This window comes from Colias eurytheme, chromosome 10 (genome assembly GCF_061535395.1).
Source record: "Colias eurytheme isolate Ceu_HAF_F1 chromosome 10, ilColEury1 Martin Lab GWU primary, whole genome shotgun sequence".
Classification (NCBI taxonomy): domain Eukaryota; kingdom Metazoa; phylum Arthropoda; class Insecta; order Lepidoptera; family Pieridae; genus Colias; species Colias eurytheme.
Window position 1 is genome coordinate 9,872,678 of NC_142989.1, and position 22,364 is coordinate 9,895,041.

Here is a 22,364-nt window from a genome sequence, read left to right on the forward strand (position 1 = left end):
AATTTATCTGGCGATTGGCGAAATTTCAAATTTGTGTCAAAATTTCGCAAGATGAAGTAATATTTTTATCTACGTCGTAAAATAAATTAAATTGTATATTACACTGTTATTGTATTTAAAGTTAATGTTTATAAACATTTCATTGATTGCAGTGCAGAAAAAGTCAAGGTTATGACTGCACAATAGCGCGTGATAAATTTGTCAGTAACTGGAGGCGAAAGAACATATTTTTTCTTTTTTTAAAACTTAAAATTTAAAATTGAAGATAGCAAAATGACTACAAATGGACTTGTACATAAGGTAGGCTAAATATTGCGTAAGAATATCGCATCTAGTTATTATAATTATATTAGATTCCAATCATTTTTTTCCTCTACATGGGAAACAATATATTGAAATATTAATACAGTTTTAATTATTTTGTTCATAACTACTACTGTACTAAGTATATGTTTGTGTGATTTTGATTATTCCTTACCTCATAAATCTTAAATAACATTCAATATGCTTAAAAATAAATGTTTCCTTGAAAAAAAGGTCCATTATTTGAAATAATTGTAGGAAAAAAAAATATACCATACATTTTCTATACAGCATGTATCGTGCAAACAAATGTGTAACATTGTTAAGTGTTGGCAATGGGATATTACACATATTCTTGACATTGAGAAGAGAAAAAATACTAAATATGCAGTTTTAGTGTTAAATCGGCCTGTGTCGCAGAGTCACGACTTTGTTAAGGGCTTTTGGAATGGTGGTAAGTTTTTTAATATAGCTATTTTAGGGCCGATTTTTAGATAAAAAATTCTTGGATAAAACTTATCCGTCCAATATAGTATTACACGATCATATTAAAATGTCACGTAAACTGTCAAATACGAGCAATTAGAATACGTTTTAAAATTGTAGTTTTATACATTATTCGGCGAATAAGTTTTAACCAAGGATTGAAAAATCAGCCCTAAATAATATAAATGTTTGAGAAACTTGTCAACTTAAATAATTATTTATTCAAGTAAAAGAGCAATTTTGTTTTGATTCTCAAGCAGTTTTGAAGATGAATCTAGTATTTGGTATTTTTGATGACTTCGATTTATTGTATTAACTACTCAATAGTGAAAGAACATTATTCAGAAATAAAATTTTCAGCTGCACTTAGAATGACGGTAGATGGTGGTACAACACATTGGAACAAATTCTTGAAAAATCTTTCCTTGGAAGAGCAGAAAATGATGCAGTTGCCAGACATGATAACTGGAGATTTTGACTCCATTACCACAGATCTACTACAGGAGTATAAAAAGAAAGGTTGTAAGGTGATATTAACATTATTATGATAGATGGTAACTTTAAATGCAAATTAGTTTTACGTTGAAATCTTTTATTTTTGTTAAGGAAAAAATATGTTTTAAAAATTTGCAGTACAATATCTTAAAAAAAAATATGTTACATATTCATTAAAAAAAAAACTACTTACACATTTTGCCAAAAAATCTTTATGCAAACATAGTTCAAGTAATGATTAATTATATTACAGGCTTTACACACGCCAGATCAAAACGACACAGACTTTACGAAAGCATTGATGGAATTGAATAATTATTGCAAACAACATGAGACAGAGGTAAGAATACACTTCATTAAGAAAACTATTTCGTAAAAATTACAGATTCTGACAAAATCACTGTTCTAATTTGGCTCTTTTAAAAATCCCATAATTTGTTTTTCAACCATTTGTAAAAATATGAAAAAAATTAACTGAATCAAGCTAAATGGTTTAAATTTTGCTCCCAGTCCAACCCTATCCAAAAAATAATAATACAACAGTGCGAATCATCTTTCCATCCAAATTTCTACATTTCAGATGGATCATGTAATAGCCATTGGTCAAAACTCAGGCCGCATAGACCAAATCCTAGGCAACATACAAACACTTTTCCTCGTTAGAGAACGAGAGCTACTGAACCCAAACACCAAAGTATACATAATGTCTGACGATACAATGTCCTGGCTCCTATCTCCAGGAGACCATGTGATATTAGTTCCGGTAGATTCTAGAAATAATAAACGATCTTGGTGTTCTTTGGTGCCGATTGGGGAAAGCTGTGAATTTGTGACGACTAGTGGATTGAAGTGGAATTTGAGTAAGTTTTTAGAGCTATTGCATAGCTTCTATCGCGGGCCTTGATCGCGGGGACCGAATCCAGAAATTGCGTAACGAAAAAAGTAAAAACCTCACGCTCCCCACTCCGACGGGCGCGGAGGTGTGGCTTGAAGGCATAGCATGCAATAGCTTTACCGCGGCAGTCCCCGAGTGCCACACGTTTTTTTTTTGTTGTTTTTGATGTTGTTTCATTTGCGTACAGTAACTAGTATTCTTATAAAATAAAAACTCAATATATTTTAAATTTTAATATAATTTTATACATTTGCATGACAAATTAATTTACCTATTACAATATTTATAAAATGCAGGTAAATTAATAATCGTGTTAATTTTCCTCTTAATTAATATTAACTAATGAATAATTTTTCCTTTTAGATAATCAACCGTTAAAATATGGAGTTCTAGTGAGCACATCAAATACTTTTGATGGCTCTGAATTTGTGAAAATCAAATGCAGTCACACTTTACTATGGTCTATGAAAGTTCCTAGTCTATTTTGTAAGTACCTGATTCCTATTTATCTGTATATATTTTTTTATAAAAATAATGCTCCCCCGACAAATGTTTTTAAGAAATAAGTATCGTTCAGCGTAATAAAAAGTAATGTACACTAACTAGTTTGTTTGTTTGTTTTAACGTGCTAATCTCAGGAACTATTGGTCCGATTTGAAAAATTCTTTCAGTGTTCTTTCAGTGCCCATTTATCTAGGAAGGCTATAAGCTATATATAATCACGCTAAGACCAACAGGAGCGGAGCAATGCGAGTCAAACCGCAGGGCACGGCTAGTGTTTAATAAAAATTAATTGAATATGTCAAAAGATTTCATAGATTACATACTAAAATATAGTTACTGCCAATATTTTAAACTAGTGAACCCAACCAACTTCTAGATCACGTTAATTCGAGTTAATTAATTTTAACCATATTTTTCCCTTTAGGTTAATGAAAAAAGCAGTGCAGACGAACGAACGGTAAACTATTATCATAATATTAGACCCTTTTCCAGTAGTTTGTAATCGTGAAAATTATTTTAAAAAAGAATTATGAAGTAGACAGGAATATTATGAACTTTTCCGTCTAATATTTGACTTGTACTATGCACACAAAAATATTTTTTAATAGAATTTAATATTAATTGTTTTTTGAAGTGAAAACTTCTTTAGCGGCGTTGAGCACTTTTTCTGTAATGGGTATAAAATCTTAAACTCGCGTCAGGACACGTGACCTGATCGAAAAAGCGTAAGACGGATGGATATCAAACATGCTCAACGTTAATAATCAAGTTTTCACTTCTGCCGGCACTCCCGGAGTGCAACCCGTCTTTTTTTTATTACTTTAGACCAGAGGCGGCTCGTGACAAAATTTTATGGGTGTTCACTTGAAATAAAACACTGAAAATACATGGTGTAAATCAGTACAATTAATTAAAAAAAAAATAACTATATATATATAGATTCCGGGATTCAGGGATTCCGAAGACTCATCATGCCCCCATAAAGCAATTTGAAATGCACCACAAAATACGACACAATCTATTAACCTTCGTAAAATATGTCTGTTTTCATCGACACGGTCATTGAACTCGCGTATTGACTTTCGGTACGCGGAATCTAGTGCTTTACGAATGTCTTGTCGTCCGATAGACGCCAATTGCAGTTCATTCAACAAATGGTACCGAGATTGTGAATGTTTTTTCATCTTGATTGAAAGATGAGCTAAGTCGTCAACGCCCGTTTCAGTCCAAGCACTCTCACCTCCGCCGGCCGCGCCCGCTTTAAATAAAAGACACGGAAAACAAAATAGTTTGTTGCTTTCATCACAACCACACAACCACGGTGTTTTCACATATTGTTCAGATTTAAACACACGCGTATATGTTTTCGTTTTTGTCGTACATTTTTGCGTAAGATCAAGTTCAGGCCGTGGCGGTCCCTTAGCTTTACATTCAAGCCGAATTTGTAACGTTTTATCACACTTTTTAATGAACGCCACATTATAATTATTGTTCATTTTAACACTCACAAGTAATACTGATAACTACAGGCTATTTCAACACGTATTTTATAATTATAATTAGAAAATTGCATGAATCGCGCGCGTGCATTGAAGTTGACTCGAGTGTTTGTTTATATTATAGAAGTGGAAACTGGCAACATCGCGCCGCGCGCGCAATCGCTGTCCTGCCGGGCGGTAAAAACGAACCGGCAACGTTTGCGGGTGCGGCGCTCCGAATTTTGCTACTTTTCCATAGAAAATCTTTTGTTTCACGCGCAGCGCCCTGGCAAAACCCTCTCTTTCACTCCTATTGGATTTCGTATTAGGAAATGTACTAAATCTTTTTTCATTGGAGCGCAATCGTGAGCGCACCGCTTCGCGCGTTACATAATACAGTAGGTATTATACAGGTGTATGGGATGATGGAATGATGGATATATTCATTGGTATTAACAGTAGTTTTAAAGATTACGATTGATTTTAAATAGTAATAATTAATGTTAATAATTAAATTAAGGAGTATGATTTTATTATAATTATTTATGGGAGTTCACTGCACCAGCGCTCCTTAGGGCGAGCCGCCTCTGCTTTAGACTGTCAAAATGACATTTCAAGCATATAATATAGGTTAGCGAAAAGCTCTAAACTTGAGTACTTATTTTGAAGTGAAACTTCTTTAGGCGCGTTGAGAGTAAAATTTCAAGGTTGTGTCATGGCAATACCGTCACGCCATTGAGGAAGGCGACAATTTTGGTATCTTTGAATTTGGCAAGAGCCAAATTAGTTTCACTCCTGACACGTGTGCTCGGCACACACGCTATGTTTTATAATTTTATGTTGTTTATGTTTCATAAAAAACTATGAACGCACTAATCCTGCGGTGGGATCTTAGACTAGAACAGTCTTACTTAAATTTTAAGAAATTAGAATAGAATATTCTTCATATTTTTTAATAATTAACTGTGCAATACAGAACTTTTGAATTAACTATGACAATACCTCGCTTTCAAAGATTTTATAAATAAAAGTTGAATAGAAATTAAATCAATAAAAACACAATACATATTATAATTGTATTATGAAACCAAATAAACGAGAAAAGTAAATAAAAAGTCGTTAATAATCGTTTCTTGTATGCATGATATCTTGCTTGTACTTATGACGTAGGTACGTACGTAATTTTTTATTTCAGTGGGTTATTTTTTCAACATAGATTAGGTACTTATTTTAAAAATATAATATGACAGTTTACTAGATTCCTGTTATTGATTTTTTTTAGTAATTGTAATGTAAATGCATTGATTTCATTATATGTTTATACTTAGAAGATGTCGTTATAGATTCAGGTTGTTTTATGTGGGTTTTGTTGATTTACTTTTTTCTCGCTTTACGCTTACTTTTCAGGTACGTTACCTGTTTGATTTTACATTATATTCTATTAATTTATAATTGATACTTACTTATGTATTTTTTATTATTTGTCGGAGTTTTGTTAATTTTGGAATCACAACATCTGAATAGTTATTATTCCTCCCAATATTTTCCTTCTATATTTCAATATTGTAATATTATATTTATAATATGTAAAACCATTTGTGTTCCGCAATGTTAATTAGTTTACGTAAACTTAGTTAAATGGTTGTTTTTAAACTTGTTACATGAATTTATATAGGTATTTGTAAATGGGTTGGAATTAATAAATTGTTGATTTTTTAACTTATCTTTTCTTTCTGCTAGCTAAGTCCCACATTATAAAAGCTATTATGCAGATAATGAACGCTGTTGTTACGTATTTGAAATATGAATAATTTTGATTTTTCATAATGTTCAAAAATATTCAAATTTAACTCCTCTGATGTATGGACCATTGACAATCATGGTGAATGCGCAAAAGTTTGTAAAAATGTTTAGACGTTTGTTACTCTCTCGCGAAAACCAATGAACGGATTTTGATGATGCTAAGACTGGTAGTAGCTTATCTACCAGCGAACTTATTAAACTTTTTAACTATAGAAATACTCCTATAATATTATAATATACATAGTTACCTATAAAATAATTTAGTTTAATTTTATTTGATTTATTTCCTCCAGGCTACAAATTAGAATTTAGCCTTGAATTTTAATTTCCGTATTCCCATTGACCGAATAAGAACAGTAGGTAAAGTTGCAGTCAAGGTTGATCAATATCACTCGAATTATCTCGAACAGGGAATTACCAATGTATAAGATGTATGTATTTTTTTAGAGGATTAAATTCAATTTATATGATCTCTACTCTCTCTCTCTAAAAATAATCACGTAAATCGGTTCAGAAACCTCGGCGTAATCGGTGTACATCTTAGATCATTACTTAATGATCTAAGGTGTACATACATAAAAAAATATACCGGCCGAATTGATAACCTCTGCCTTTTTTGAAGTCGGTTAATAAAAAATATCACGAGATTCCACCCCCGCTATTTTTATTTTATTTTTTTTCAATTAAGTACCAATAAAGAGTAGGTATTGTAAGTGAATTTTACAACATTTAACTCAATAAAATAGTAGGTATGTCTTATGTGTAGAATCAAATTACTTAATTCAAAATTTAGTACACACAAGACCATCGCTATAATTATAATAATTATATTATGTAAAATAGTCGTGCAACAGCAATTTAATGTATGCTATAGTTAACGAAGTGGGGAGGCAAAAGCAGTGCTGCCAACTGTAACGCAAAATCACGAGATGAAAATCTTTTATCATCAGCTGATTAGGTGTAAACATTAGTTGCACGATTTTATCAGTAGCTGCTTACGGGAGCCTTTACGTAAGTATTTTTAATAGATGTACACAAAATAAATTTTACGAAACATTCTAGAAAATTCTGTACGTAAATTGTATGGTTTTTATTTTTCCATTACTACTATTTATCTATAATATATACGTGATACAATTATCAATATTATTTCTTTTAAACTTGTAATGGTTGAGTAAACACTGAAGAATATAAAAAATAATTATCATACCGAGGGCCAGAACTAATGAACTTTGGAGTTGACAAAAAACGTTTCGGTCTAGTAGAGGTGTGGCAGAGCAGAGAGGGCTTGGTTATAAAAATATTTAAAGCAAACCTTTATAGATACATGGCTGAATGTCAATTCCCAATAAGAAAATAACTAGATAACGATTGGAGGCTCTTCCAAAATAATCTATTTCTTAATTATTTGAATGTTATTTTAACCGCAAAAAGTTATTTATTTTAAGTAGGTAATTATCATTTAGATTCGATTTTTAACAGTGTAGAAAATAAATATGATAAGACATTATTCGTGGTTAAATTTAATTGCATTTTAAAGTTGCAAGTTTAAGGAGAAGTAAGTTATTTAATTTTCGCTCCTCATAATGCAACGAAAGACTTAGATTAACTGTAGAAAAGAGTTCGCCATGCAAAGGGTAAGCAGTAAGCACCCTTTCAAAATATATATATAGGTAATACAATGATAGTTATCTCTGACTTTGTTGGTTCAAGTCTGGTTGGTCATGAACTCATCTGCTATCAAATTATCGTTAAGGATCCCATCACGTCAACGGTAACCGGTCACATGGTCGGAGGCACCAACATAACAAGCGAGTCAGTTTGCCGCTGCGCGTGAGTCGCGCTTAACGTGTACGTTCCATTTACGGATTCAAAATACGAATACTGGTGCGTTATTTTTTTTTTATTAACTTTTTTTTAATAATCTTTGTCGATGTAAATTATATTCCTTTTTAAAAAACAAATGCTGTCCGTTTTTAATGCTTTTACTAAGCTATGCTGCACTCGTAGAATGTGTCGATGTATGTTTTCTGTGTATTTTAGAGAAATGCCGTGGTTATTACGCATATAAATTGCTATTTTACGGCAATATAATGACTGAATTCGTTATGAATTGACTCGGTATTTTCTTTGATAAGAATATTATGTCAATAATTGAACTGATTAAGAAAAAAATTAAATATAAAGATGTTTTAATAATTTATTCATACTTAGTTAAAACAAAAATACTTTAGCGATGGATTTTCTGCTAAATTATGTGTGAATGCATTCCATCAATTTGGTAGATATGTAATATTTCATTTTAAACGTTTCTTCAATACATAGGAAATTAGCAATGACCTTGATACATTAACTAATTAATGTCATGTAATTCGCAATTTTACACAGTGCACATGAATAACATCTACGTAGGTTATTTTTAAGGTTCCGTACCCAAAGGGTAAAACAGGATGTTTTAGCAGTAGCTTATTTTTACGGAACCCTTAGACGCGAGTCCGACTCTAACTTGACCGAAGATACATAGTACCTAGGTAAAGAAATTAATCAAATTTCTTCAGCTAAGGGAGGGTGCTACACGAGATGTAAATACAAAAAATATAATTGATTTCTCATTCTTCATGATTATCCCTACCTTTTTCTTCCCCTTTTTTTTTGCCATTATAATCCCATCATTTCATCTCGTGACAAAATAAAAAGCCAATTTGGCTGCCAGTAAATAAAACTTACAGACTTAAAAAAATTACATCTAAAGTACCTACCTAATCTTAACATGACCTAACAGATAAAAGATAACATCTCAATATCACACGGCTGGCATTGCCTCTAAATTTAAAATATAATAAAATACAACCTTTCCATTACTGTCACTGATAGAGATCACATTTATCGTGACAAGCCTGTAATACATCATCATGTCTTGCTTATCACATTGTAGTGACATGTATTGCTTTGGGACATAAGATTTTCTGATATGATACGTCGATACAGTAATATATTATAATCCATTTGATAAGCCCTGGGTTAGATATCTCGAGACCTATTTCTTATGCATGTCTTTTATTATAGACTGCTTTGCTTGCTTGCTTTTATCTATTTGAGTTTATTTTATAAGCAAAATTGCTAATATTGTGAACAATTCTTTAAAATCTTCCTTGATACGGATGTCTATTTCGTCCTCACTCCTCCTGTCCTGCTGGACATATAAAATTAAAACACATATGCCTACATACCACCAAATCTACCTTTATACCATCTTAATTCCGCTGAGGATAATACAACAAATTCTTATAGCTCGTCAAAGATTCTTTGCTCACCAAAGAAATTAATGAAAATTAATTATTATTGTTAGCTACGGAAACAAAGTTTACGAGCGTTTGTACTTTGTGCAGCCAAGTGTGGTTTGGTAAATGGGGCATTTACAATGGCATCTTAGATTCATGTAGCATTTTCTAGATAAGATGCACTGTAAATACTAAATAGTTTGGAAAATCCAAAAGTGCACGCCTCATAATTTTTTTTTAATAATTATTTATTAATTATTATTTTTGTTTATTTAATAACAATTAAACCACATCGAATCAGACCCTGAAAAATGAAAGGGTTCTATTCCTGAGCATACTCAAGCGTAAGAGAAAAAGAAAGACTCGATTAGTAAAGTATTTCGGTCGCTATCGTGTTAACAAGAAAAAGGATCCGCACATACAGACACACGGACGTCCAAGACAGAACTTTTTTAAACTGTTTTTTAACTAGTTTAAATAACAAAAATGACATAAAAAATATCATGAATGTTAAAAATAGTGTTTTTTCTTAATATGTGTGTGTATGTATTATCTTACAAGTGCAATGTATGATACATAAAGACATTTTAAGTTTGAAAAATCAGATGTTTTGCGCGAAGCGACAGTAGTACCCACCTCAACGCTTCGCTTATGAGGCGTGCAATAACCTTTCCCGTTATATGTGTAAGAGAATATTACACCTATGCATACAACACAAAATACAATAAATCCAGTTCTTAGGCGAAATTACTTTATTTCGCAGGATATTTTTCTGTACAGGACAGGTTATTTATATTACCTATGGTAAAAAAATAATCCATATATTATAACCATTTATATAACCAAAGTTTTGAAGAATACTTATCTGTAAAGTCTGCAACTTACCTACTCTCAAAAACCTTGCAAATTTACACACATTATCTCGAATTGTTTGACAAGCTTAAAAAAATGGGTCTTTCAGCATAAAGTATAATTTATAATTAGTACTTAGGTACTTTACTCTTTTCATAGAGTAGGATTTGTACAAGCAATACCTACAGACGAAGCAAGTGTACTGTGTACTGTGTAACGTAAAATACAACAAATTAGTCACAGTTTATTTAATTTATTGCGTAAACATTTTCGAGTTTAAAATATTTTTGTTATCAACATTTGTATAATGTTAAACGTACGACAGCCTAATCGATGTGCGTTCATATGTAGGTTATTTGAATATCAAAGAAAATGTGGTAATACATATTTCTGTATTTATTTTATAAATATTATGAATAAGATTCGGAGCTATTATTTAAAGTGAACTTTTATCATAGTCTGACATCAAATAGCTGTTTGCTCTGTTTTGAAACCAGGAACATGGACTTATACCTACACAGTACACACATGAATCTAAACATATGGGTAGTCTTCGTCAGCGTTGACCACATTTCAGATTCAATTAGCTTGACGCATGTTATTTTCATTCTATCGATATGTTGTTCTATTTATCTATGTTGAATCTAATACAAAAAGTCCTTTGGCAAATTCCTAGGTCCTTGTAAGTACCTAGGTAATATTACTAGGTATTTATCATATATCACTTTTTTTTACAACAAAAAATTGCCAGCATTATAAAATTAAACCTACACGACTACACTGTATAAAAACCATTGTTCACCCACTTTTACTAAAATAACAAACTCGTGATTGAATAATGTAGGAAGCCATAATGCATCTAGTATATTTACACTAAATTTAGTTGATTTATCGACGTATTGGAGCTGTTTACAATACAGATTATCGTAAAAACTGGCCCGGCTTAGATCGTTACCTTATTTCTCGCTTCCTCTGTGTAGAATTTCCTAGAATTTAATGTTAGTACCTAAACCTATAATAACTACACAAACTAATTCGCAGTACACTGCAATATAATGTATTAATAACATGTTACTTAAATTAATTATTTGTCACGTGCTTGTCACGTGGAAAACGTTCCCCATTGTATTTTTTTTCACTCCTTATTTTATTATCATGATAAGCAAATTACTAACCGAACCTGCAGATCTAAACATGTAGGTAGTTAAATATAAAACATATAGTATATATCAAATACAACATCGATTTAAATGTTGTCCACTAAGGATAACTTTTTTAAAACGGATAAAAAGTCACAAAGGTCGCAATCGGAAGCAGAGAGACGGAAATCGCCTTGTCATGACCTTCGTACATTAATAACGAGGGTTTTATAAATACCAGTGCATACACCAACCTTCAGTTGATATTATCCTGCGCAAGATCTCGGTCTGATACAGGGTTGACAGTGAAAAGATAATAAATGTAATTGCACATATGATTGCTCGTGAACCCTAGAATAAGGTGGGATGGAAAATGGTTCATAATATCTAGGCAATGATTGCCTAATATTTGTTTTAAGATTTTTGGTACAATTCAAGGGTCCATTTTCCTTATAGAAAAATTAAAGTAACATCAGCATTGAACGTTAAAATTGATACCTAGATCTGGCAACTCTAATTTGCCGAGTCTATATAATTGCACCATATTATGTATAAGCATGCAAATGAATTTGTAAACATATTGTTATAGTGTATAATTTCTTCTTTTTATAGTGTATTTTTCTTCTAACCTTCACAATGTTGATTTACACTGAACAATTGCACGAATTTATTAAAGCAAATAGTATCTATGATCTTGATACTTATTACCCACCTAAATATTTTAGTTTTTACGTAAGAATGGCAACTTTCTACGATAAGCAAAGTCAATAAAAATAGACCAATTATAATATAAAAAATACTGACCGAATTGAGAACCTCCTGCTTTTTTTTACTCGGTTAAAAATATTAAATCGTATGTTTATTAATATTCCTACTTTTCATCAATAATGTTTTTGCCTTGGTAATTTGGTAAACTTAACAAAGAACTATATTGTATGCGATCGCTCGCATATATCAACTTATGGTCGTCAACCGATAATAATTTTGAAGATAAAAATAAGTGAAACTTTAAAAATATAAAGCGAATACGTGATTTGACTAAATTTTACAGTATTTTGTCATACTGTGTTCGAAATTTTATCTCCATATCTGTTTCTTAGTTTTGCTTGAAATAATATTTAGTCTGTGGTATAACCACAGATAGTATGATATTCTAACTATTGTATTCAGTTCACCGTTGCATTATTTTTATAACAATTTGTTTAATCGAACTCTCGTTTGATAGTAGTATTATATAATATTATAAACCTGAAGAGTTTGTTTGTTTGAACGTGCTAATCTCAGGAACTAGTGGTCCGATTTGAAAAATTCTTTCGGTGTTAGATAGCCCATTTATCGAGGAAGGCTATTATAGGCTATATGTCATCACGCTAAGACAAACAGGATCAGCCTTTATCTATTTAAGATTAACACAACAGGCTGGAATTATTTCACGCAACGTGTAAATCGTGTTTAGAATTAATACATTAATCCTTGCTCCAATACATTGCAATGATTGTAAAAAAATTAATGAAATGCAATGACCTCTCGTTTATTTATGGTAATTACAAGCTCTGTGCTATAATAATCATACATTGATTCGGCACAAAAAATCCTGTGTTTTTATTTTTAATATACAGTATCTAGAAACCTACTTTAATTTAATTTCAAACATAACAGATTGACCTCAGTTTAATCGAACTTTATGTATTTTTACTTACCTGGTAGTTATAAATAATACCTAGATCTACCGATTTAATTGTTACATACGCTGAAATCTCAGTTTTCTTCCGTGAAATCGTTTTTCTAACGGACAAGTTTTTACCCAAGAGGCCATAAAACAATAGCAATAAAATCATTTACATTGCGTCCATTATAGAATGCTTATTAGAATGGACATCTTAAAGTTTTACTCGAGAATCAAGATTTACCTACACTTTAGAGCAGTGTAAACTAGAAAATAATGTTTATTATTATCAAAAACCTTGGCATAACTAAACTCAATTAAAACTGCCACACTGTACGGGAAATCATTCACTGTAAATCATTTCATACAGTCAAAATTCCAGAGGTAACAAGCCCGAAAAGAAAATTCAGTCGAATTGAGATTTAAGTAGAGTGTAGAAAAAAGGGAGGTTCCCTTTTTTTGGAGTCGGATGAAAATACCAGACAATGTAGTTTCCTATGTTTTTATATAAGGAATTTTGTTTAGGAAATTTATGTTCATTGGCACGTTCCATTGTCCCAGTGAAAGAATTGGGCCGTCATAATAAACAAGACGGTATAAAAAACACTAGCCTTGTACTTGGTAGTTGGTCGCTTTGCTTCGTTAAATGAAACTAATTAACTGTGAATGAAAGTATTGATGTGTAACAAATCACGGACATAAATACGCAGTTTGTTGTCATATTTACAGACTAACTAGGAATAGTTAGTTTAACACAGTTTAGACTGGTAAAAAAAATATGTACTTACATTGTCTTTATAACTTAGGTATATTGGCTACAACTCTAATAAAGTAGAACTATATTTTGGAGGGAATTGAGAATACATATATTTATATATTTATTTATCTATGTCATGACGTAAACCTAAAATGCATCATCAACTAAAATATAATTTATACACAAAATAATGTTCACACACACCGGGACACTGTAAAAAAATGTACCTAATTGTTTTTTATTATTTGTTATTAGGTACATGTACAATAAGAACAGATTTAGTTGAAAACTATTAACATCCTGGTCATTAGACTAAATAAACTGAAATAAGTACATTTCTTGTAATTATGCTAATTAAGCTGTTAAAATTTAACTCGGTCATTAGTTTTGCTTGCTTTTAACGTTTCATATTTTCGTCTTGTTTACTCTTAATTGGAAAATACGTGACTTATTATTTACAAAATTGTCGTAATTTTGTAGTGTATTATTAGGAGATATTTAAATAACCACTTATAGTCCCTTGATCCGGTGATGCCCCTTTATCACTCAGGAATAACTGCAAGATCAAATGGAAAATAAATTGAATAATATTAATTATATTGTTTACGGACAGTTTATTAAAAGATTTAAGAGAAGATAATATACTACCTTATACCTTATTCCCATAGGTACTTTAAGGTTTCGGACTGATTAACATGCATTCACAAAACTCGTAAAAACATGTTATCAGGACCATCATCCGCTTGCATTGATCTGAAGAACGTATACAATTATGTATTGTATTAATTAGCATTAAGGTTCATTTTATTCTGGTCACATATCATGACATCATACAAGTTTGCTTATTGAATAATTACCGCAGGTATGACCAGTTTTTGAGCACATTAACGTAAACATTAAGGTTCTGGATTTTATAGGAATGCAAAAAATGAAAGAATATTATTACAGATTACCTATACAATTCTTTACTTGTACTATTATATTATCTGTGGCACGAATATACTTCAATTTCCCGCGCCTCTTCAACTATTGTTTACAATAAAAATGATTTAATACGAGCACTTGTTTCATACCGGATATTTAATAGAATGTAGATAAATTTGGTTGTGATCTAAATAAAACTGTGTGTTTTTCGCACCTCATGTTTTAACAAAAGAATTTCTTATTCAAACAATGAACTGACTTCTATAGCAAACAGTCATTACTTAAATGCAATGCAATTATTTGCTTAGTTACGTCATTGAAGATAAACATTTATCATTTAAATACCTAAAAAGTAAAAATAAATGAGTATTTTTGATCGACACTTGAATTCCCCTCGACTGAAACTATGATTGTTGACAATAAATCCATTTCAATCAAGCAATCAAACATAACCTTGCTTCGTAAAAGGGTTCGTGATACAATTTAAGGCAACGCAATTTGGAATAAATCTCATAGCCAATTATAATTTTATGTTCTAAGATACGTGCTTCAATATTCAAAAAGTCTATTGTTTATTACATATCCTACACGTGGTAATTCAAGTAGGTATAAATTAAAATTAATTACAAAAATGTGGCGGTTCTATTTTACACTCCACCATCAGCCTTACTTATAAACGTTATGTTTATGTAAATATTGCAGATTTAAATCGAATGACTCATTTTATGAAAACACTGACAGAATAATTATTAAGACTAATCATTATTCATTAGGTACGTACTGTGAACTATAAAAAAAGGAATTAAAGATTAAACTTTGTAAATACCATTGCTAATGTTAAATGTATATAATACGAAGGGAATGCAAATAGCAATAAATTAAATGCCACAAAGCTAATATATTATGTTTTGGACATCTTGAATTCGAGGTCAGCAAAGTGGATAGTGTTACAACATGTAATAAACTATTATAAACATAATAGATTCTATTACTTACATAATGAAATTATTATCGAGCAAATAAAATTGTTTTGGTTAAGGTTTATCGGTTAGTGGTCAAATATTTAGTAAGACAACAAAAGTCAACAACGACTTTTTTGGTTTTAGGATGATAAGGCCGTAGGTACTTATTATTGTTTCATTCCGGCAGTAAATTGATGTTTGCTGTTTAATTGATGACTAAGAATGATGTTATGATTACATACATTGTATTTTTTTTGTGAGAAAGCACAGTGTAGACTTAGAATTCTTATTATCTTCTTAAGTACGTTACGTTACGGTAGACTATTCTAGGTGAGACGATACTTTAAAATTACAGCAATAAAGTATCACCATCGTTCTTAATGATATCAGTCATCAATTGAAATATTGAATTACTACAAGATCATTCTTTGTTCCATTCGTCCGCTCCGACTGTAACTTCGACTGAGTCATATAGAAGCGCGAGCACGAAAACTATCGTCAAAGTATTCGCATCAGCATCGAGGGCATTTGCATGGGAATTTGCAAAGCGCCCCTACCGTGTGTAAACGTAACTAATTTGTTATATGTAATAACTAGCTTACCTCCTGCAGGCGCTGCAGCTTCGCCCGCATGCTCTACAACTTAACAAATTATTTATTAAAACCTTCCTCGAGAATCACGCTATCCATTAGTGAGAACAGAATGAAAATCGACGCATTAGTTTTTGAGTTTTTAACCAGATAGACAGACGCAACGGATGACTTTGTTTTCGGATCACTATACAGGGTGTCCCACTGTTGGTATACTAAGCTCAAAGGAGGTTATAGATTTGCATACGCTGAGTACGTAAAAAATACTTAAAAAATTCCAGACCCATTTTTTTTTTTTCAAATAAATGAATTCTTAAAAGTCTATGGGTACACCCATGACAAGCAACCCGCTCAACTTTGCCACCAGCACGTGAGCTATCGTTTAAGATTATGTTTTCATAGACAAAATGCTCACATTAGACAAGCGGTATATGACGGCTGCCCGAAGCTAGAGAAGAAAACATGGATTTTCAGGAAAAATTTAGCAAAAAAATTTTGACGTAATTTTGTTGTTTAAGTATTTTTTACGTGATCAGTGTATGCAAAACTACTAGTTCCTTCGCGCTTAGTATACCAATAGTGGGACACCCTGTATAGTGATGACGTCATTTACTCGATGATTATAATCAGTTGATTATGTGTTTAATGTTTTTTTAATGCTTGTTACAGACAGGGGAGACAGAATAGACTTCCACCATGGGGGCGATGTTCCGAAGCGAGGAGATGGCGCTCTGCCAGCTCTTCATACAGCCAGAGGCGGCATACACGTCGGTGTCAGAACTGGGGGAGGCTGGCTCTGTGCAGTTTAGAGATGTAAGTGTTCCTGCATAGCAATTAAAAAATATGATTATTTCTTGGTTATGTCACGAAGAACTTTAAATTCCATTGTAAGGAATTGATGGTTCTAGGACTTCTAGGCAACCTATTTATTAAGCTCTGTCATTTTTCCACACTGCAATTACTACCTACCTACTGCTTTAAAACATGGTAACCAGACTGGTTGCATAGAATAAAGTTATTACAAAATGTATCCAATATCACACAGGAAAAATTTCAGATTTGTTTCAATGAAAAAAATAATAATTGTTTCATACTTTGTGTAATTTCAAAGATAACTTCTTACACCTAAATTTCTAACTTTTTCTTTATCGACCACATCGTCCCGTAAATTTTCATCAATGTTAGTACATACTTAGTTATAGACTACAGATTCTACGAATAATTGAAGGTTGACAAGAAATAATTTATTAGCCATTTAACCTATTGCGTATGATAATATTGCCAGCCTACATTATTCTTACCATACCTATGTGGCAATATGAGTTTATTGATTTGGTTACTTAGTTATGTGAAAATGAAATTTTGTTGTATAGTCTTACCATAAATTAAAATAAAATGTGAGACACAATATACTTATTAATAGCATTAAAAATAATATATTCACAAACCAAACATTGTAGACCCATATTTCGTTCAATAAACTCAATACATAAATAATTCATGTGTCTGCGATATGGTTATTTGCATTATCAATGTTGAACACGCGTATTTGTTTAAAATAAATCCTCATATAACAAACACGAGGTATTTGCAGTAATTCTATTTAATCCCATGCAATATCATGATAAATAAATTGCACGAGTATCTCAATGCACTCAATGCAAGGCAACGATATCGACCTAAATACCTCAATTAGCAATCATAAGCGTTTACTTCACAATTTTCTAAGTAAATAACGAACGATAAAAATGTAAGTGTTGTCCCCATTTATGTTGGTATTGTTCTACGCGGTCCAAGTTTGGAGTGACTTCGCCTTAAATCGGAATAGAATGCTTGTGACCAAAGGTTTTATAGGCTCCAATTTTTGTGGAGTAGTTTTAGTATATAGAATTTGAGGGGAAATCGTTTTGTGATTTATGTTTCAAATTTTCAAAATACCTGCATGTCTGCATTGAGACTGAGACGTATATATGTTGAAATAAACTGCCGAAGGATTCAAGGGTAAAAAGTACGTAGCCGAAGTAGAAGTACGTTTTATTTCCATCAAAAGCTACCTAGCTATCACCTAATTGGTAGGTATATCTAAAATGAAATCAACAACCTAGTCGACTTTTCAATGAATAGCTCATTACTTATACTTAAATTAATATATGATTATTTTAGCTCAATTCCAATTAGCATTATGAAATAATCAGATCACAGGTTCTGTTGATTATTCCATGATTGACGTGCAAACAATTGCCCATCTAAACATCCTGCTAAACTTTCGCTATTAATACACGTAATGCAAGTAACCAGACAATTCACAGTATTACCACTATTACGAAACAGTAGTAAACTAAGATCTAAATTAGCTCATAAATATTGAAGACTGGTTCCTTCGCCTTAAGGCGTTGCTTAACGTGTTTGCAGAGAAAGGTTAGCGAGATAGTCCATTGAATAAAAAGTTCTAGAGTGCGTGAGTTAGTAACGTAAGATATTTCTTCGGAAACATGTCAAGAGTCCCTAGGTAATAAACATACTAAAACCCCGGGCCACTAGGAGGAGCCCCGGAGTGGGGGGAGGGGGGGAATGGGTCCATTTTTTCATTTTTCGCTTAAATCTCAAAAACGGTACATGTTAGAGAAAAAATTTCAAAGAAAAGTTGAAAGGCCATAAAATTATCTACAAGTTGTACCTAAATCATTTTTTCCTATATCCTACCGTTTCTGAGTTATACGCAGTAAAACATGATTTTGGCTCAAACAATTTCCACATCAATCGATCAAAAAATATTTCTTTCTTCCAAAAAACTCAAATGTGCAACTTGTGACCGGTACTAATAGATTGCTCTTAATTTGGTCTATAATTGGTAAAAAAAAAAACATTCCTCCATGGAAGCCTTTATGAGGAATCGATTGTCAAAATATTATATTAGGGTAGTTTGAGTTACGAACTTGATCTTTTTATATTTTTCTTCCAAAAAACTCAAAAGTGCAACTTGTGACCGGTACAGATAGATTGCTCATACTTGGGTCTATCATTGATAAAAATACCAGATTCCACCACGGAGGCGTTTACGGGGAATTGAATTTTATTGGGGTAGTTACGATACTTGAACTTTTTATTTTTTTTCTCCAAAAAAACTCAAAAGTGCAACTTGTGACCGGTACTGATAGATTGCTCTTAATTAGGTCTATAATTGATAAAATAAACACATTCCTCCATGGAAGCCTTTAGGAGGAATCGATTGTCAAAATATTATATTAGGGTAGTTTGAGTTACTGAACTTGATCTTTTTATTTTTTTCTTCCAAAAAACTCAAAAGTGCAACTTGTGACCGGTACTAATAGATTGCTCTTAATTAGGTCTATAATTGATAAAATAAACACATTCCTCCATGGAAGCCTTTAGGAGGAATCGATTGTCAAAATATTATATTAGGGTAGTTTGAGTTACTGAACTTGATCTTTTTATTTTTTTCTTCCAAAAAACTCAAAAGTGCAACTTGTGACCGGTACAGATAGATTGCTCATAATTAGGTCTATCATTGATAAAAATACTAGATTCCACCACGGAGGCGTTTTCGGGGAATTGAATTTTATTAGGGTAGTTACGATACTTGAACTTTTTATTTTTTTTCTTCCAAAAAACTCAAAAGTGCAACTTGTGACTGGTACAGATAGATTTCTCATAATTAGGTCTATCATTGATAAAAATACCTGATTCCACCATGGAGGCGTTTACGGGGAATTTGAGTTTTATTAGGGTAGTTACGATACTTGAACTTTTTAACTAACTACCCTAATAAAATTCAATTCCCCGTAAACGCCTCCATGGTGGAATCTGGTATTTTTATCAATGATAGACCTAATTATGAGCAATCTATCTGTACCGGTCACAAGTTGCACTTTTGAGTTTTTTGGAATAAAAAAAATAAAAAGTTCATGTATCGTAACTACCCTGATAAAATTAAATTCCCCGTAAACGCCTCCGTGGTGGAATCTGGTATTTTTAGCAATGATAGACCTAATTAAGAGCAATCTATTAGTACCGGTCACAAGTTGCACTTTTGAGTTTTTTGGAAGAAAAAAATAAAAAGATCAAGTTCAGTAACTCAAACTACCCTAATATAATATTTTGACAATCGATTCCTCCTAAAGGCTTCCATGGAGGAATGTGTTTATTTTATCAATTATAGACCTAATTAAGAGCAATCTATCAGTACCGGTCACAAGTTGCACTTTTGAGTTTTTTTGGAGAAAAAAAATAAAAAGTTCAAGTATCGTAACTACCCCAATAAAATTCAATTCCCCGTAAACGCCTCCGTGGTGGAATCTGGTATTTTTATCAATGATAGACCCAAGTATGAGCAATCTATCTGTACCGGTCACAAGTTGCACTTTTGAGTTTTTTGGAAGAAAAATATAAAAAGATCAAGTTCAGTAACTCAAACTACCCTAATATAATATTTTGACAATCGATTCCTCATAAAGGCTTCCATGGAGGAATGTGTTTATTTTACCAATTATAGACCAAATTAAGAGCAATCTATTAGTACCGGTCACAAGTTGCACATTTGAGTTTTTTGGAAGAAAGAAATATTTTTTGATCGATTGATGTGGAAATTGTTTGAGCCAAAATCATGTTTTACTGCGTATAACTCAGAAACGGTAGGATATAGGAAAAAATGATTTAGGTACAACTTGTAGATAATTTTATGGCCTTTCAACTTTTCTTTGAAATTTTTTCTCTAACATGTACCGTTTTTGAGATTTAAGCGAAAAATGAAAAAATGGACCCATTCCCCCCCTCCCCCCACTCCGGGGCTCCTCCTAGTGGCCCGGGGTTTTAGTATGTTTATTACCTAGGGACTCTTGACATGTTTCCGAAGAAACATCTTACGTTACTAACTCACGCACTCTAGGCCCCCCTTGGAGGGACTCATTCAATGGACTAAGATGGTAATTTGGTGTTTACATCTCGAGGTCAACTTCACTGTGTATGGCATTCGCGTTCTTAAGGTCAAATAGTTTTTATAAATATAAACTTACAGCTACTTATTAGATAGTATTCAGAAACGTATCCTTTAATTAAAATAGAAGAGTGTTAGGTATGAAGTTAGCATTAGCTTTGAATAGAAAGGTAACTACGGCGTTAAACAAAATAGAACCTTTTATGGATTAAAATGTTAATTGTTCATTTTTTCTTTAAAATTCGAAGGATTAAGTAATTTAAAAGGAAAATTAATGTCAGAAAATTTTCACCAATCGACATTGAAATAAATGTTGTTTAGGTCCTTATAAAATATGAATATTTTTTGGAGGCTTTTCGTCAATAATTTATACAATACTTTTAGCAACTACTTTCAGTTTCAATGTGTATATTTCTGTAAAAACTTATAGTCAGGAGCAGGACGAATGATTATCATATGAAAAATTCCTCAGTTGTTTTTACCATATAATGTACGGTTGCCTAAACCTTGTAACCCTTTCGATATAAATCAGACGTCAGCTCGTAATTAAGGTACTTTTTATGGGCAGCCTTGCGTGCCGAGTCCTTTACGATAATTTTACCTGAGTGTCGACGGCCATGATTCAAACGGGATATCGGACAGGAAAAATGGATAAATAAATCCAATCTTGTTTCAATTACGCATGGAGATTGGAAAAACTATTTCTAGATTGCACATTTATATGATAGTAGCTGCGCTCCGCGGTTTCACCCGCGTGGCTCTGCTCCAGTTGCTCTAAGCGTCATGATATATTATAGCCTATAGCCTTCCTGGAAGAATGGGCTATCTAACACCGAAATAATTTTTCAAATCGGACCAGTAGTTCCTGAGATTAGCGCGTTCAAACAAACAAACTCTTCAGTTTTATAATAAGATTTTACTATTTATTTTGATCATAGTGAAGGTCGGAAATTTTATTTTAGTTATTCTAATTTTAATATAAATATTTGAGCTAGTAATTAAGTGTTATAACAATATATACGTCACAATAGGTAATCGCTTTGTTGCAAATATCACGTTTTCCTCCATATTGTAAAAAATATGATAATGCTTTCCACTTTTTATTGTTCTTATCATTTTACTGTCTTTGCGTTTAGTCAGTTTTATTGTGGTTTTATTACCAACGGAAGTAGTTAGAAGGATTTTAATTGGTGAACGTCATATTTTATTATAACAAATCATTACCAATATTGTATATATTAGGTACTTAAGGTGATTGCAACGATCTGTTCCCAG

The 22,364-nt window shown here is 32.0% G+C and overlaps 2 protein-coding genes across 3 annotated transcripts in view; both read left to right on the top strand.

Moving 5' to 3' along the window:
- Positions 1 to 83: 83 nt before the first annotated feature.
- LOC149905410 (thiamine pyrophosphokinase 1) lies at positions 84 to 3,504 on the top strand. Of its 2 annotated transcripts, none has more exons than XM_090106282.1 (7): positions 84 to 300; positions 595 to 757; positions 1,150 to 1,316; positions 1,538 to 1,624; positions 1,865 to 2,144; positions 2,543 to 2,665; positions 3,108 to 3,504. In XM_090106282.1, exons 1-7 carry the CDS (start codon positions 274 to 276, stop codon positions 3,110 to 3,112), a joined length of 852 nt encoding a protein of 283 aa, XP_089962408.1. In that variant the 5' UTR covers positions 84 to 273; the 3' UTR covers positions 3,113 to 3,504. The 2 variants fall into 2 exon arrangements, with proteins under 2 accessions (XP_089962408.1, XP_089962409.1); XM_090106283.1 differs by lacking the exon at positions 84 to 300 and adding an exon at positions 350 to 451.
- Positions 3,505 to 7,735: 4,231 nt separating this feature from the next.
- The window catches only part of Vha100-2 (V-type ATPase subunit a family protein Vha100-2), a 37,392-nt gene continuing 22,763 nt past the window's right edge, over positions 7,736 to 22,364 (top strand). Inside the window, exons 1-2 of the mRNA XM_090106284.1 lie at positions 7,736 to 7,851; positions 16,805 to 16,948. Coding sequence (XP_089962410.1) covers positions 16,832 to 16,948 — 117 coding nt within the window. The 5' untranslated portion in view covers positions 7,736 to 7,851; positions 16,805 to 16,831. The remainder of the gene's footprint in view (positions 7,852 to 16,804; positions 16,949 to 22,364) is intronic.